The sequence below is a fragment of the Leguminivora glycinivorella genome, chromosome Z, assembly GCF_023078275.1.
Source record: "Leguminivora glycinivorella isolate SPB_JAAS2020 chromosome Z, LegGlyc_1.1, whole genome shotgun sequence".
In the NCBI taxonomy this organism is placed as follows: Eukaryota; Metazoa; Arthropoda; class Insecta; order Lepidoptera; family Tortricidae; genus Leguminivora; species Leguminivora glycinivorella.
The window spans coordinates 32,484,430-32,502,982 of NC_062998.1; the positions used below are offsets into that span (position 1 = coordinate 32,484,430).

At 37.5% G+C, this 18,553-nt stretch overlaps 1 protein-coding gene across 1 annotated transcript in view; it reads left to right on the forward strand.

Moving 5' to 3' along the window:
* The window catches only part of LOC125241093 (otoferlin-like), an 82,050-nt gene that overhangs the window by 5,241 nt on the left and 58,256 nt on the right, over positions 1–18,553 (forward strand). Inside the window, exons 2-3 of the mRNA XM_048149408.1 lie at positions 9,039–9,097; positions 15,318–15,506. Of these exons, the coding sequence (XP_048005365.1) occupies positions 9,039–9,097; positions 15,318–15,506 (248 nt within the window). The remainder of the gene's footprint in view (positions 1–9,038; positions 9,098–15,317; positions 15,507–18,553) is intronic.

The window sequence follows — 18,553 nt, forward strand, 5'->3', positions numbered from 1 at the left end:
AGATTTCATTACCGAGGGTATGAATGACAGTGTTTTTCTGCCATCGGTAAATAGAAACCCATCTCAAAATTCGGAGCTTAATACCGACGGTTGAATATACAAATTATGACAAATACATATACCTATACTATCCTCCTTTATGAATACCCACAGAAGACTCAGTTTCACCTAAGAAATCTGTACTTACGGTACACTAAATGCCATATTTTGATACAAGACTAATATGTCGCTCGGTAATAGATACTTCTATAGGAACCCATACAAACCCAAACAAATATTGCATGGATCGGTAATAAATTCTTATATATTCTATTACCGAGGGTTATCAATCGTACCATCGGTAAGGGGGCGTCCATTAATCGCGTCATACTGGATAGGGGGGGAGGGGGTCATGAAAAAATCACCAAATATCACCATGGGGGGTGGGGGGGTTAGGAACATATCACGTGTATTTTTTTTGTTACACTAACGTAAAGAAAAAATCATATTTCTGAGCTATTTCAACTTTTACAGTCAGAACTTGCGTTGTGCAGTGCAAAGAGAACAGAATAGAATAGAATATAATATAATTTATTCGTGAACACAGTCAAGATTAATTACCTACACATTACAACACAAACAGAAAGGAATGAAGTGCCACGAAATGGCCTCATCTCAGCGTGTTGCTGGTGACTTCCAGCGCTGATCTTCCGATGAGACCATCAAGTAAGAAAAAAAGAGCTGTGTGCAGTCGGTTATTTTTAATTCTCAAAGATTTTTTGAGTTTGCCCTCATCACGTGTACACGGACAGTCGGTTATAGACGGTCAACCTAATCATGGCACTGAAAAAAGGCGGCAAATTTGACAAATGTAGAGTTCGTTAGAGAGTGTTAGGGGGGTGGGTACCCTAACAAAACATTTTTTTCCACTTTTTATTTTACCACTTTGTTGGCGTGATTGATATACATATTGGTACCAAATTTCAGCTTTCTAGTGCTGACGGTCACTGAGATTATCCGCGGACGGACGGACGGACATGGCGAAACTATAAAGGGTTCCTAGTTGACTACGGAACCCTAAAAAGACGAAACAAAAATGAATGTACATGTAATATTCAAACGCACTCAACACTTTCAAAAGATTTGGTAACTCCTTGCAGCCCCAGTGAGTGAAATTCGTAATTTGAGTTTTTTCTTTTAAGTCCAATTTAGGTTTGACTATATATTTCTAATAGGTTTTCTTGTAATCTGTACATTAAAGGCTATCTCGGGTATTTTTTTGAAAATTTTATGCTACATAATTAGTTTCGGAGATAAGGGAATGGTCATTTTTGCCTGTATTCTTAAATTACTTGACTGAAAATTATTAAAAACATATATTTTTGAAATACGTATAAGGGCCATCTTTTCAAAGTTGCCCATCCCACTTTTTTTGTAACATGGGTATTTTTACGCGACTCATATTCAGAAACGCGAGGTCTTTTGATCGTGATAGGAGAAAAAAATGTCTCAAGATTTCCATATTTTTTTTTTAACCTTCCATTCCGTTACCGTCATACAAAATGTATGAAAAAATGGTAACGGAATAGGGAAAAACCTTGGGACACTTTTTTACTCCTATTAGGATTGAAAGAGCTCGCGATTCTGAGTGGAAAGCACATAAAAAATTCCAAATAAAAAAAAAGTGGGGTGGAAAACTTTGAAAAAAAGAAATGGCCCATTTAACGCTCTTTCATTTGATATGTAACACGCTAAAAAAGTATTTCAAAAAACTTTGATTTCTAATTTTCACTTTTACCCCCCAAAAGTGGCCCCTAGAGATGTTTTTTTTTATTATTTAAATTACATGCCCGTCTTTGGGTCACAAGTTTACATATGTGTGCCAAACAAGTTAATCGGTTCAGTTGATTGATTCGTGGGTTGAAAAAAAAGTCTACTTAAGTTGCCAAAAAATTACACGTCATATTGGCCAGGGGGGGAGGGGGTCCTGAAAATATCACCAAAGATCACCATGGGGGAGGGGGGGGGTCTAAAATAAGTCAAAAACGTATGACGCGATTAATGGACGCCCCCTAATAGGCATTAATTGGAGTATTATAAAATCTAATTCCGACCCATAAAAACAAAGTCATACAGATGTATTTTCATTACAAATCAAAATAAAATATTGCAACCTTATATTAAAACCAAGTTTACATAACTGGTAAGTAAGCATCAGACTTTATGTCAATGTTTAAAAAAATTGACAAATTAACGGCTTTCATAGAAACTACGAAATCAGTCATGAAGTTTTTGCTAAAAATTAAGGTTTTGTTGAATAATTTTCATACCGCGTAAATAGTTCTTTGATAGCGTGAATAGATCAAGATTGAAACAACTGTAAGACATTATATAACTGATCACATATACTTAAAATAAAGCAAAAAGAACTAATATCCCTACTTTAACTATTACTGTGGTATACCACAGTAATAGAATCTACTCACGAAATGGCGCCTTTCACCGCTGTCTTTTAATTTCCACTTTAAACACATTTCCAGGCTAAACAATACGTAAAAAGTACTCAGAAGTCATGTAGAAAACTATAAACAATAATTTGAAATGCATAACTTTCACCTGTTTGCCATAATTATTACGTAAACTACTAAATGAGATTGGAGTTCACTTAGGTTTAGCGTCACACGTCAGTATGACACAACCTCTTCTCGCGGCCCCGTGGCAAAAACTGTCAAATAGCGAGCGTCTTCTTTCATTCACACTCTCTATCGCCTATATGTGCGTTAATCAACTAATCAGGCTTCCTTTGTGTGAGTAACTTTTTTTAAGAAAATGGTCGGTTTGCTTATAAAATGCGTATTTGCAAATGCGGCGGTAATGGACGTCGATTTCGATACCCGCGTTGATAGCCGCCGTTACCTTATGCCTCGGCTCAGGGAGAACCTAGGGGTCCGCTTTGCTGAGTTATTATCTAATAGTATTAAATAAATCTGTTTCATCTCTATGTGAAAAGCAGTATGTGTCACACGGTAGCAAAATTATTTTCACCTTGGGCATTAACACTTGAATCCTTCATTACGCTCAGGATTCCATTTCAGAATCCCTCGCTACGCTCCGGATTCTATTATATAATCCTCCGCTACCTTTAGGATTCAATGTACGCCCTCGCCGTAAATTTATCATTTTGCTCCCCTGAGTCACAATCTATTATTTGGGTTATATTTATCGAAATAAATATTGTTGCCGGTTTTACAGGTGGTTAAAGGTTTTCACGATTGTTGTATGGGAGCCCCCTTAAAAACATATTTTATTTTGTTTTTAGTATTTGTTGTTATAGCGGCAACAGAAATACATAATCTGTGAAAATATCAACTCTCTAGCTATCACGATTCTTGAGATAAAGCCTGGTGACAGACAGACAGGCAGACGGACGGCTAGACGGAAAGGGCCCCCACAGACGGGAGACAAAACTGTTTTGTCTCCGTCGCTCGGTCTATGGGCTAGTATGAAGGTGCGCACACGAGGCGACGCAACTTTTCATACAAATACGAAAGTCGCCGAGCAACTGTTGCCTCCGTGTGCGCGGGGCCAAAGTCTTAGTAATAGGGTACCGGTTTTACCCATTGGGTACGAAACCATAAAAAAAAATTATATTTACAATGAAAACCTAGGTATACTGCCAATTTGGCAAACAAGTGAATTTGTTTATTATAATAGATGTCTTAAGTCAAACCTTGTATAAGTATAAAATGTAAAAAGTGTAAATAAACTTATTTTGTTATAAGAGGTTTTTTATTACTCAACGTGCCTAATATTATTTATGCGACTCCATGCATCCGATATTCTGATGACTTGTAGTTTTGACATTGATTGTTAGGGTTCCGTACCAAAAAGGTACAACAGGAACCCTTATGGTGCGACTCTGTCCGTCTGTCTGTCCGTCTGTCACATTCCTAAATATCTCGAGAACTACTAATGCTATCAACTTGAAATTTGGAATAGTTGTGAACATTGTAAACCTCTACAAATAGAAAGTATAATTTTTTTAAATATATTAATTTTAATTGTAGAAAATGGCCAAAATGAAAGGGGGGCAAACTGTAAATTTCAAGTTACTAGGTCAAGTGGGGTATCGTTGGAAAGAGCTCAAATTGAACGTAAATAAACTATTTTTAATAATTTTTTGTTGTGGAAAAAAAAAGAATTTTGAAGGAAAATGTAAAAAAAAATACCGCCCCCCCCCTTATCTCCGAAGTTTACCAAAGAAAAATTATGAAAATTTTAGTAAACATTGGTTTTATGCTATATATTATAGGAAAAATATAATCGTGTTTGTATTTTGAATACTTTTTTTTTATTCACAAAAAACTTTTCAGATTTTTACTTTCAATTTACCCACCCTTGCGGATGTATATCGTACTTAAAATTAATACGAGATGTTACGTAAACCATATTCTGTCCAATAAAGTAAAAACTGTTTAAATCGGTTAACATTATAAAGAATTATCCCTGAAAAACCAGGTCGCGCAAATTAGTTAGCAAATTGACCGGGAGATGGCGCTATACACTGTAATACTCATTAGTGCCTATACTTTTGTCTTCTAGTCAAGTCATTAGAGTTATATGAAAATATGAGATTATTTTTACTAGGTAGTTTCAAAGACATATATAACTCCGTATAGACAGATAAAGTCTAAGAAAAAATCGTACCTCAGTACCATACCGAAAAAGGTACGGTGGCCTAGATGGCATTACACCTTTGGGGTACGCTCAGCTAGATGGCGCTATTATTAATATTTGACATTTTAAAACATATCAAGCTAAGAATATGGGCCAAATTGTCAAAACTGAGGTTCAAAAGTTTTAAGCCTGTGCCAAGAGATGGCAGTCTATGCACTGTGATAACACATTTTACTTTGACAGTAACTCTCTATAATACTCGATCCTCTTTGGTAGTTTGAAAGAAAGTTTGTACGGAACCCTCGGTGGGCGAGTCCGACTCGCACTTGGTTGGTTTTTATTTTTCAATGACGTTTCAGTAGTTGCCAGTATCGCGGTGATCGGACGAAAATGTTTATATGTTACTTATTTGAAAACTCGTATCGAACGGTTCATGAATTTGATTTTACGGCTTACATAACAAATTCGGTTTTCAAAAAATAGATATATTTTGATTTTAGGTTTAAGTTAGCGTTATTTGCACCTATCTGAATAAAGTTGGAATGTCATTTGAGGCCATTTTTTTCGACTTTTTTGTTCGGGACTGTGCGTCTATAGATATTTAGTCTAAGTAAGAACAGCATGCTCTTACGTCCAGAACAGTGACATTTGGTGCAGCGGAACTGCTGATGAAGATCAGATCGGAACTCCTTAAATCTGAACGGCACACTTATAGTGACTTTGGTATTTTTATAAGAATAGCATGCATTTAAGTTCAGAACAGTTACATTTATTTAGTTATGTTTGTTATTATGTTTTCAAGTCAAATTTTGTCAAGCTTCTATTTCTTATAATCGGATTCATGAGGAATTGTTGAGGAAACTCCTCAAACCTTAACGGTATATTATATGTATATTTATTTGTGTTGCCATCAAATAATTAAAGTATAAAAAGCAGTTTTAAAAAATACCTACACATTTCTACATAATCCAACATTCGCAAGTAGCTTTCACCAGAAACCCAAAGGCGGCGGTTTTTTTTTTCTTAAAAATTATTCATTCGATTTTTTTTTACTTTTCTAATCAATAAGGTTAAGAGAGCCTTAAGAATATAAAAGTGTCAAGGATCTGACGGCTTATGTCGAAATAAATAACACTATTAAGTTTATTAACTAGTAAAGGTCATGATACACTTTTTAATAATATTTAATAGGTACTAAATAACAGTATAAAAGTTAATTATTTGTAGCCTTAAAGAATTAATAACTGGCATAAAAACATGGTGTACTTTGTGTGTAAAGAATACCTACAAGGGAATACTGCCCATATCCTAATCTGAAACTAAATATATATGTAAAAAACAAAGTTTTAGATGGTTTGTATAGTATACTCATTGCAAAGGTGGTAAGTATATCCTGGCACCTTTTTGCAGCAGCAGTAAAACTAAGGAAAATTGGCGCAATATGGCAAATTTAGTTTAATTCTGTCTCTTTACTCCTGGGAAAGCCCAGACAGCATCTACTTCTATTTATTTTAAAATCTATATTATTATATATATTCGAGCCTAGATTCGCGCTTTCTATCACATGGGACCATACTAATCCATAAAAATCCACCCAACGGCACGTACTGTAATGGATCATCCTAATTTGTGCATTTACGCATGATACTGCACCCTAATAAGTATTTAAGCAGGCTTATAAATGGGGTGATTGAGTTCGTATTATTTGTATTCGTAAAGTTAATTGCTAAATTATAAAAGCTTGTTAAATTATGTTTTATGAAAAACATCATTTGTATTTGGACTTTGGAGTAACGAGAAAAGTTTTAAAGAAAGCTCTAAATATAAACGACCCGCGCGACAAAGCCAATTCGCATAACACAGTAGGTGAGTAAGTACGGTATTCTGTACAAACTTTATAACTGGCAGGTTAAAAAAGTTTACTACGCTCAAACTGTTTTATAGGCATTGTATTCTTTTATTTCAAAGAATGCGACTGCAACAGCTTCATAGCAGTTCCATCGTTTTTGGTCTAAAGGATCATAAATTCATAAATAAACGAATCTTCATAATGTGTGTAGGTACATATTTTTGACGTGCATGTATATGTTAAACGGATTTGGACAGAAAGATGGTTTAAACAGAGGTAAAAAGTGACTTCAAATGGTTTTTATTAATAGTAATACGAGTATGTATAGTTTACACATGGCCGCTGGCGCTGCCTTGTCAGTTTTTGTTTTGAACTTAGGGACCGGCCACATCCGAGCGTCGCGTGTCTCGGGGCGCGCAACGGACGTCCGCGCCACGCCACCTGAGTGTAATTCAAAAAACGTCTCCTCAGTACATTTTGTATAGGAAGGACGTAAGACGCGCCCCAGGTGGCGTGGCGGCGACGTGGCGCGCGCCGCGCCGCTTGGCGATAGTATCGGATGTCGGTCCGATGAAACGCATTTTTCCAAATCAATGAAGTATGATTTTGTATCAAAAAATATTTTTAAAAAGTTTTAATATTCAATAATTATAAGCACTATATTTAAAATATTATATTGTAAAACTAAAATAAGGAGCATAAAAAATACTTAAGAGTGTCAGGCAAAATAAATAATTTTATATTTAAATTTGTCTAAAGATGAAAAAAGTAGTATCCGCAATTCGGACCGATGAAGTACAATTTTTTTAGGGTTCCGTAGTCAACTAGGAACCCTTATAGTTTCGCCATGTCTGTCTGTCCGTCCGTCCGTCCGTCCGTCCGTCCGTCCGTCCGTCCGCGGATAATCTCAGTAACCGTATAAGCACTAGAAAGCTGAAATTTGGTACTAATATGTATATCAATCACGCCAACAAAGTGCAAAAATAAAAAATGGAAAAATATGTTTTATTAGGGTACCCCCCCTACATGTAAAGTGGGGGCTGATTTTTTTTTTCATTCCAACCCCAACGTGTGATATATTGTTGGATAGGTATTTAAAAATGAATAAGGGTTAACTAGGATCGTTTTTTGATATTATTAATATTTTCGGAAATAATCGCTCCTAAAGGAAAAAAATGCGTCCCCCCCCCTCTAACTTTTGAACCATATGTTTAAAAAATTGGTAAAAAATCACAAAAGTAGAACTTTATAAAGACTTTCTAGGAAAATTGTTTTGAACTTGATAGGTTAAGCAGTTTTTGAGAAAAATACGAAAAACTACGGAACCCTACACTGAGCGTGGCCCGACACGCTCTTGGCCGGTTTTTTTTCAATGGTAATGACCAATCGAATTGTCAACTGAATTGAGTTTCGATCATTAACAGCTATTTAATACACGCCATTTTTGTCACGCACACTACTACAAACGAATACCTACCTACAGTATATACGCACATAAACAAATATAATGGTGCCTCGGACAAAAACTGTTGCAGGAGAGTGCCATCGGCATTAAATCCGCAATTTTTGAATTTTATATCGTTTTTTAGTAATAATGATCTATTAAGTATATACATAAATGAAGACCTGGAAGGGCATAAATTTTACATTTTACATTCTTCCTACATCCGATATCGGAGCGGATAATGTGAAAACGGCCTAAGGAGCAACAGGAGCGAAAATGCTAAAATGAAACGGAGCCCTCCTTGCTATTTAGGAATTTTAGTTTTGCTGTACTTATTTATGCAGTACTTATTTGTAAATTTTTGATGAGCTTTACTTTTAAAATATAAAAAGCACTCCGACACGGATCAAAATAAAAATAACTGTGGCTTCTAAAACCAGGGAGGAAGGTCCGGAAATGTCGAGAGCGTTTACGTCCGTTCACCGTCGTCACCACGACTCTCACGCCATACTGGACTGTTTAACGGAATAAGACCCTTTGAATGAATGAATGAATTAATGAAAGTTTATTCACAAGAACATATGGTGCTTTACTAATATGTAAATATATAACTACCAAAATAAAATACTGACGCACGGTGGGCATGCAACATCTACTATATTTAATTGTAATTAAACTATTAAATATACACTTGCCATAATTGGATATATATTTTTTATTAAGTATGCAATTTTTAATGTAAACGTTGTTTGAATACATAGGCTGAAAAAAAACACAAAAGAAAATTAAATAAACCCTACCAAAATAAAGAAAAAGCTCACTTGTGCCGGCGTCGTGCGTGAGTTTACTTTACTCGCAATTAATTTTCTCGGGTTCCATGTAAATAATATTTAGCCACGCCCACTTGAAAGAAATACCGCTGCATTAGATCATCAATTTCTTTTATTTTAACATTAACCCATTGTTGCAGTTAATAAATAAATATTTAACTATTTCAGACGATTTATGGTGCAATGTCCGTATGCATGTATCTAAATTTCTAAAATGATCACCTTCAAATTCACTATTTAATTAAACATTTTGTTTCAGGTTCCACCAAACATTCCTCAGTGCTGGTGGACAACGAGGAAATCATCTTTGTAAATGAGGTAAGTAAGGCAACGTTGTCTCGTCCTAAGTATTGTAAGCCCGAGTGGCTGCTAGGGATTGCAATACCGATTAGTTTTAGCATTTTTGATCTTGCCTGGCCGGCCGCCCGGATCTGATCGGACCGGATACGGTTTTGTATATATGTATATCAAAAAGAGAACCTAATTAAATTGAAAAGAAAGCGTTTTACGCGAAAATACATAATTTTCACCTTATTACAACGTCAATCTTACTGTAAAAACGAAATAAATGTACATGGTGTTACAAGAAAAAAAAAACAGTTTTTACTAAATTTTTTTAGCCTATATTGTTTCCCACTGCTGGGCAAAGGCCTCCCCTGTTTTCCGCCACTCGTCACGGCTCTTTGCATGCTCCCGCCAATCGCCACAAAATGAGTCCAGGTCTTTCCGCCATCTCATTTTTGGCCTACCTCGGCCTCGGGTAATTTGTGGTGCCCATTCGGTCGCTATTTTGGCCCATCTGTCTGGAGGCATCCGACAGATGTGTCCTGCCCAAGTCCTGCCCAATCCCACTTGAGCTTGGCTGCCTTTACACCCACATCTGCGATACCTGTTTTGGAGCGCAACTCCGTGTTCCTTATCCGATCGATTCTGCGGACTCCGAGTATGCTGCGCTCCATTGCTCGCTGGCAAATCTTGAGTTGGGACTTTTGGGCTTCTGTTAATGACCAAGTTTGGGCGCCATAGGTTCGGATAGGCAGGATGCACATGTCGACCAGTTTGCGTTATAGTGCTATTGAAAAGTTGCCCTTCATTAACGCCTTCATGGACCAGAAGCTCTTCCAGGCATTTTTGATGCGTTGATCAATTTCCTTGGATTGCCTGTCATCGAAGGATGCTATCTGGCCCAAGTAGGTGTATTGGTCTACATACTGTAAATCCTGCCCATCTACTGTGACCCTATGTTTCGCGACATTGGTCATTAACTGGGTTTTTGCCCTGTTCATTTCGAGTCCAACTTGCTGTGCTAAGGTCTTGTAGCATTGTCTCTAGATGAGGTGCAGTGTGTGAGAACAAGACAATGTCGTCGGCGAAACGTAGGTTTGTCAACCTGTTTTCGCCGATTGGCAGTCAGCTTTTTGAATATTTCTTGTAAGCAGGAGGTAAACAACTTTGGAGACAACGGGTCACCCTGTTTGACTCCTTTTTGGATGCAGAATTTAGGGCCGGGAACATGCAATTTGATGCTTGCGGTGCTGTTTCAGTAGATGGTCTCAATGAGTTCAACATAGGTGTTATTAACTAGTTGTTCACGCATAGCAGTAAAAAAATTAAATTAAAATCTAATCTAAATTGAAATATATCCTAAACCTAACAAAATAAAATAACTAAAACGAATTAATAACCTAAGGGCCACTTGCACCAACGAAAATGGAAGATTAACCCGAGGGTTAACCCACCATTTTATATGGAATTTGACAAATGACAGCCCACTAACCCAGGGGGGGTTAAGTGGCAGACATTTGTAAGTAATATTATCTTAGGCTTAGGCCTCTATTTTCGTTGATGTAAGTGGCCCTTAGAATATGAGTACTTGTAGGTTTTTAGGGTTCCGTAGTCAATTAGGAACCCTTATAGTTTCGCCATATCTGTCTGTCCGTCCATCCGTTCGCGGATAATCTCAGTGAAAATTAGCACTAGAATCAGGGATAATTAGCACTAGAAAGCTGAAATTTGGTGCCAATATCAATCACGCCGACAAAGTGGTAAAATAAAAAGTGGAAAAAAATGTTTTGTTAGGGTACCCCCCCTACATGTAAAGTGGGGACTGATTTTTTTTTTCATTCCAACCCCAACGTGTGATATATTGTTGGATAGGTATTTAAAAAAATAATCGCTGCTAAAGGAAAAAAAGTGTCCCCCCCACCCCTCTAACTTTTGAACTATATTTTAAAAAAATATGAAAAAAATCACAAAAGTAGAACTTTATAAATACTTTCTAGGAAAATTATTTTGAACTGGATAGGTTCAGTAGTTTTTGAGAAAAATACGGAAAACTACGGAACCCTACACTGAGCGTGGCCCGACACGCTCTTGGCCGGTTTTTTAATTCATTTTTTGTTTTCTGTACTTTTGTGTTAGTTTATACCTAAGTGTGTATTTTTTGTGTGTTTTTGTAATTATGTAATATTTTAATTATGATTTATAAATATTATCTTAACGCAATAAATCTAAAACTTTTTAATACGTTCAAAAACTCATATCCACCTTTCAATCATCGCTTTTACGTCATTTACTTAGGTACTATCGCGTAATGTGCTGTGTTTAGGTACCTATTTTAATTTTAACCGGACCCGGTAGCTCCTAAAAATGCCGAATCCGACGGACCGGATCTCAATCCCTAGCTGTTTATTTATGTTTGTTGGGGTGCTTGCTGCCACTGGCAGTGCCGTGTGATTAGCTCGCCGCTCCCGAGCTCCCGAGGGACCCGACGGCTGTGCCGCGGCCTACTTCCTTGAGCGGGGGTCAAGGTTCTTTATAACTCCCGTATCTCTTACTGCCTTAACTGCTCTATTTTACCTTATCCAGTTAGGTACTTAAAAACCCTGTAAACTGTTTCAATATTGCCAGACAAAAATACCCTGAGTATTTAATTAAGACATAAATATCCGCACAGGTGCACACTGTTTACAGGAATTTCTTTCTGTTTAGAATTGTACAATTAAGTAACTCCCTTCCGTCCCAGAGTTCCTTCAAGGAAATCTAGGGACTAAAGTATGGGTAATCCAAATAAAAAGTATTGTATTGACACGGACTATGAAAAGGCCTTCGACAGTGTCGAACATTGGGCCGTGTTTGACTCTCTTCATCGCTGCTCAGTTGATGTACTTTATGTTCCGCCACACTATTTTATATAAGTGTACCAGGATTATTCATGTTTATACACTTTATACCCTATTGACATGTTTTTAAAGGAATAAATAAATAAAGAATAATAAAGAATAAAGATGCTCGCTACGTGGATGTGCTCCGGGAGCTATATAGCTCGGCAACAATACAAGTCCGGCTTTATAGACTCAGTGACCCCATATCCATCCAAAGGGAAGTGCGGCAAGGAGATACCATTTCACCCAAGCTTTATACGACGGTACTAGAAGATGTCATAAAAACGCTTGAATGGGACAAAACCGGTATCGACATCCATGGGGTCTTCTTGTCGCACTTGAGATTTGCCGACGATATCGTATTGTTTGCCGAGACCTTAGAAGATCTCCAAGGCATAGTCGAAGACCTGTACCATGCTTCATTGAAGATAGGTCTTAAGATGAATATGTCCAAGACTAAAGTTATGACGAACATCTCTGGTGATCCGATTCCAACCATTATGGTGGGGAACGAAGAACTAGAGTTTGTGAAGCATTACGTATATCTTGGACATATTCTATCTTTTGACAAAACACACCAGGAGAAGGAGATTTCTAGGAGAACCCAGCTGGGTTGGGCGGCATTTAACAAGTTGGTAGACATTCTCAAACCTGCTAACATTCCACAATGCCTGAAGACTCGCCTCTTTAACCAATGTGTCCTGCCCACCATGACCTACGGTGCCGAAACATGGACGCTTACTAAGAAGGCTGAGTTGCACAGAGAGCCATGGAGCGTGCCATGCTCGGTATCAAGATTCAAAATCGGGTAAGGAATGTTGAGATCCGTCGTCGGTCGTCGTACCAAGGAGCACTAAAATGGAGTTGGGCGGGACATGTTGCTAGGCAGAAGTGATGGTAGGTGGACTAAAATGTTAACGGAATGGTGGCCGCTTACAGATGTAAGAAGCGCTTGGCATCCGTTAGCTCGTTGGGTGGACGACATCCGCAAAATTGCGGTTCCCAACTGGATGAGACTAGCTCAGGACCGGGATACATGGCGTACTAGAAGAGAGGCCTCTGCTCAGCAGTGGGCGATAAAGGGCTGATATGATGATGATGATAGAATTAGAAATAGAAATATTTTTATTCATGGCAAAATAATACATAAAAGACACACACAAATACAGATCAACAACAGAGAATTATTTACACACATAACATCACAAAAGGTAAGTAAGTACACATAGTTGCCATGAATATGGTCCCGACTCAGCATGGTGTTAGCCTGGGTGGCCAACGCTGATCTTCCGTCAGGGCCATAACGAATGATACCACGGAAAGTATACACATTACATCGGAAAAATAATTGTATTGGCCTTTCGTTGCTTGGCACTGCTTTCGGAAAACATATAAGTACTCACTATGATCAGTGCGGATTCCGAGCCGGACGGGCGGCAGCGGCAGGCCAGGTGCGCCATACATTTACTTTACCTGAAATACCTATATGTAATCACTCTTATACATTGTATTTGTTACATAGCCTTTAATGTAATCCAGTATGAAATTCTGCGGTTATTGCAATTTAACTCTTATTTTTAATCAAGTTAGCGGGATGAACTGAGACAATAAACATTAGTACACATACAGATGTAGTGCGAAAAGGGTTTCTTCGTATATTTCCGGAAACGTTCGTATTTGTGTTGCTAGTTCAGTCAACTTGTAGGTACTGAGACGACTGAAATAGCATGACACGTTCGTACGTTTCCGTAACAATACGAAGGCAAATCTTTTCGCACTACGTCTGTACACACTTATTTATGCGTAATTTATTAGTGAAGTTTTTCATAGATAGAACATTATTATACAAAATCAACATAATGCCCGAATTAGAAAGCCGTATTCCACGTGGGCGTACGTACGATTCCAGTAAGAGGTGATATTTTATTATTCATGAAATCCTGTTGTCGTTGTCGCTTTTTTCTTATCTTTATAAGTAGATAAGAAAAAAGCCTAAACCTGTACAGAATTCCAACGTTTTTCTGTAATGATGCTGTAATCGAATTTATAATACAATTGGTTCAACTCTCACTTAGCAGAACTCAGACAATTTATTGATTCACGTTTCAGAATAGACTAAACGTTAAAAGTGACAATCTTTGACGCTAACGTGGCGTTTGAAACGCAGTCTGGCTCTGTCGCTATATTATACAGTTTATTTATTTATTTAACATTTATTATTTTTATTTTATGGCTAGATAACCTGAACTTTAAACAATATAATTTGTAAGCAGTTACTAAAAACTCAGTTCTTTAAAATATTTACGCGTTTTACAGTTCGCATTGTTTCAGGGATAACGCAAAATACCTAAACGTGACAATATTATTTTCACAACTAGCAATTGTGTAAGTACCTGTTTGAATAAGGTAGACACCTGTCAGAAAATCCCTACTAAATAGAAACTGTCGAGGACTGTCGAGGCCCGAGGGAAGAGCATGACAGGCCACTTTACTACATTTTAGCGCTCTTGCCAATCTTGCCGGTTGCTAAATAGGTACAATTTCAGGTCGCTACTCCAAGCTTCGCATAGAAGCACGTAGCCGTAGATGGGCGTTAAGAGGAAGTCAATTGCATTGTTTGTGTCATATAACATAGCAGTATTAACTTAAGTATTAACGAAGCAGTAGTTTCATATTATAGCACTCGTGCACTCGCCACGCCACTGCAGTTACACGACACGGGAACTTGACGGAGTACCTACCTACTAATTGGAAACAAGAACAATTTAGAAAAGTTTCCTTTACGCAGTGGACAAAGATTTTATTAAGTATAAGTATTAAAACTTTCTAACGTTCCGGGCGAGGGTGTTCCAGAGGGAAAAGAATAACTATGTAGTACTATTTTGATTTGATTTGGATTTGAGGACATTGTATTGTGAAATAAAATGAAATAATACTTACTGCCAAAAAAAGTGGAAAGGATCCATTAAAAGTTTTGTTTTATAGAGCATTATACCTAACACCGCATTTTGATGGAAGTGCGTAAAGTAGGGTATATCATAATTGTCATTATGTATGGTTCCCGGGTCCCGAGATTTATTATTTTATGACTTATGAGTCATGTTTATATTTTATGAGGCGAACATATATCTTGTAAAGACACTTGTGCATCGTAAACACGTCACAACGGTTTATCGACAATGCATTATTAGTTCAGCCTTAAATCGCCTTTGGCGTAGAAATGAAACAGGTATATAATTTTCTGAGAAAAGTAGGGGCGAAGATTTTTGTAACAGGATCTGCTTAACCGTTTAAATAGCCTCCATATTTTTGTTAGTTTAGCGTCGTATAGATAAATATAGGTAATATAATAATATTGTATATTATATGTGCAGCGGTTCGAATGGAGCGTGAACGGAGCGGTGGGCGCGGGCGAGGTGCTGACGCTGCAGCTGCTGGCGCGCGCGCGATGGGGCGCGCCGCGGCTGCTGGGCGTCTACCGCCTGGGCCTGCAGATCCTCGTGGCCGACGGGCAGCTCTCCATCACCGACACGCTGGTCGACGAGCGCAACAAGCCCGTGCCGGTAACTATACTACGAGTACACCCTCTTAGCAAGACCCTGGTTCAGGGGTCTAGCACAAGTTGCGTACTCGCGTGAGTCCATACGTCGTCGACTTCAAATTGTGCAAACCACTGGATCTATCAATGGGTTTTAGATTTGATTTGGAGATGGGCCCGGGTCGTTTCAAATGAAAAAAATATATAGCAGTCAGACGCTTTTAGCATTTTTAGGGTTCCGTAGTCAACTAGGAACCCTTATAGTTTCGCCATGTCTGTCTGTCCGTCCGTCCGTCCGTCCGCGGATAATCTCAGCAGCTGTTAGCACTAGAAAGCTAAAATTTGGTACCAATATGTACATCAATTACGCTGACAAAGTTCAAAAATAAAAAATTGAAAAAAATGTTTTATTAGGGTACCCCCCCTACATGTAAAGTGGGGGCTGATATTTTTTTTCATTTCAACCCCAACGTGTGATATATTGTTCGTTAGGTATTTAAAAATGAATAAGGGTTTACAAAGATCGTTTTTTGATAATATTAATATTTTCGGAAATAATCGCTCCTGAAGGGAAAAAATGTGCGTCCCCCCCCCTCTAACTTTTGAACCATATGTTTAAAAAATATGAAAAAAATCACAAAAGTAGATATTTATAAACACTTTCTAGGAAAATTGTTTTGAACTTGATAGGTTCAGTAGTTTTTAAGAAAAATACGGAAACCTACGGAACCCTACACTGAGCGTGGCCCGACACGCTCTTGGCCGGTTTTTGGAAATATACCTCTACTTATTAAATACCAACCCAGTATGCATTTGAAAACTACTCTCATGTTTTGCATATTACGTCAACAAGAATATTGGGACCGATTAAACTAGATAATTAATATTAATTCTATACAATTTGAATTCAACTAATATGATACCGAACAGAAAATAATTACTTATATTTTCGCTAATAGTCGCATATTCATGCGATTACTTTAACAATAGCCTACCTACAACATGTGTACGATTTTCAAAGCATTGAAATACATAGTTTAACCTTGAGTGGAGTTTTGCGTGAAAGCTGTCCGCGTGCTGCGCTGTAATTAACAGGGAATTAGATTACTCCAACCTACCACTTTCAGCGCTTGCTACCTACCTGTTCATTTTCTGCTTCACAGATTTATTAAAAAAGGAAGTACTAAGTACTTACTTAAATTTTGGTACTTTGATACCAACTTCCTACACGCTATTGTAAAGCTCTAAATAGTCTAAATAAGGCCTGATTCGTAACGGATTTGTCAAATTCAGAGTGCTTTTAGGGTTCCGTAGTCAACTAGGAACCCTTATAGTTTCGCCATGTCTGTCTGTCCGTCCGTCCGTCCGTCCGTCCGTCCGTCCGTCCGTCCGTCCGTCCGTCCGCGGATAATCTCAGTAACCGTTAGCACTAGAAAACTGAAATTTGGTATCAATATGTAAATCAATCACGCCAACAAAGTGCAAAAATAAAAAATAGAAAAAAATGTTTTATTAGGGTACCCCCCCTACATGTAAAGTGGGGGCTGATATTTTTTTTCAATCCAACCCCAACGTGTGATATATTGTTGGATAGGTATCTAAAAATGAATAAGGGTTTACTAAGATCGTTTTTTGATAATATTAATATTTTCGGAAATAATCGCTTTTAAAGGAAAAAAAAGTGCGTCCCCCCCCCTCTAACTTTTGAACCATATGTTTAAAAAATATGAAAAAAATCACAAAAGTAGAACTTTATAAATACTTTCTAGGAAAATTGTTTTGAACTTGATAGGTTTAGTAGTTTTTTAGAAAAATACGGAAAACTACGGAACCCTACACTGAGCGTGGCCCGACACGCTCTTGGCCGGTTTTTTCTTGTATAATTTCTAGCTTACTTTATATATACATTACACCATTCAAATTGCCAGATTCACAAAATTATTATGTTAGAATCATGTTTAAAAGCAATTCTCAACTAACTAGATAGATAAAATTAAAGTGATCGCTGAAAATAATTCGGCAACAAATTGCTGTCAAAAACTTGATTCCTGTTGACGAAACTTGCATTTAAATCATTTTCAACACTACCAGGCAACCAACATTATACCTTATCTGAAAGGCAATTTCTTTACGATTCCTATGAAACAATGATAATGTAGATGAGTCTCCAAATATCCACTTTACTAGGAATTGAGTCGATGCAGTGTCCGTTACTAAGCATTTAAAGCAAAGTAACCACTTTTCGATAAAAAATCTACAACAAAAACTGCTGAACGAAGCTGTTCGCAGATTTTATTTAATAATATGATCTTTCAACTTTATTCTGACAATAGCTAGATATCATCCACCACAGCTATGAAGCCAGCAGCCTGCTAAAGCCAACGCTCTTCAAATCGGGTAAAAAACTTAATTTAACGAAGTCTCATAGTATTCACCTATTAACCGGAATACGGAATAGGATGGAGTGTCTAAGAAATTCATTCATTTAAATGACACCAACCATAAGCCACCAACATATTTAAAAAAAGATAGTCCTTGATAGGACTAAAACTAAGAATGTGTCGAAAAACACTGTCGGATGTACGATGGAGGGCGCACAACAAAACTTACAACATGAGCGAGGAGAAATGGAGAATGATGAATTTACTAATAAATAATAAATTTTAAATACATTTTAAACACATTATAGAAAAACATACTTTGATTCGGCCGGCTCTGGTACCGTTAAAACAGTTTTGAATTTGACAAATCCGTTACGAGTCAGGCCTTATTTATATTGCAATGCAAATTAATAACAGCTGTTGATATTCTTGATGACTATTTGTATAGGATACATAAATAATTATAATGAATTAAAATGTCATTAATAAGCCAAGGGCGCATTTAAATAGTTTTGTGCAAACCATTGGCTCCTGTTTCCTACTATGTATTAATTTGCGATTAGGTACAATAGGTACGCTTACGCTTCTGCCCTGCCTGTGCCTGCGTAGCCGAAACGGCAATCGTTGCCGCTAAACGCCGATCGAAACGCAGTGGCTCTGTCGCGCCAATGTGGAAGAGCGATAGAGATAC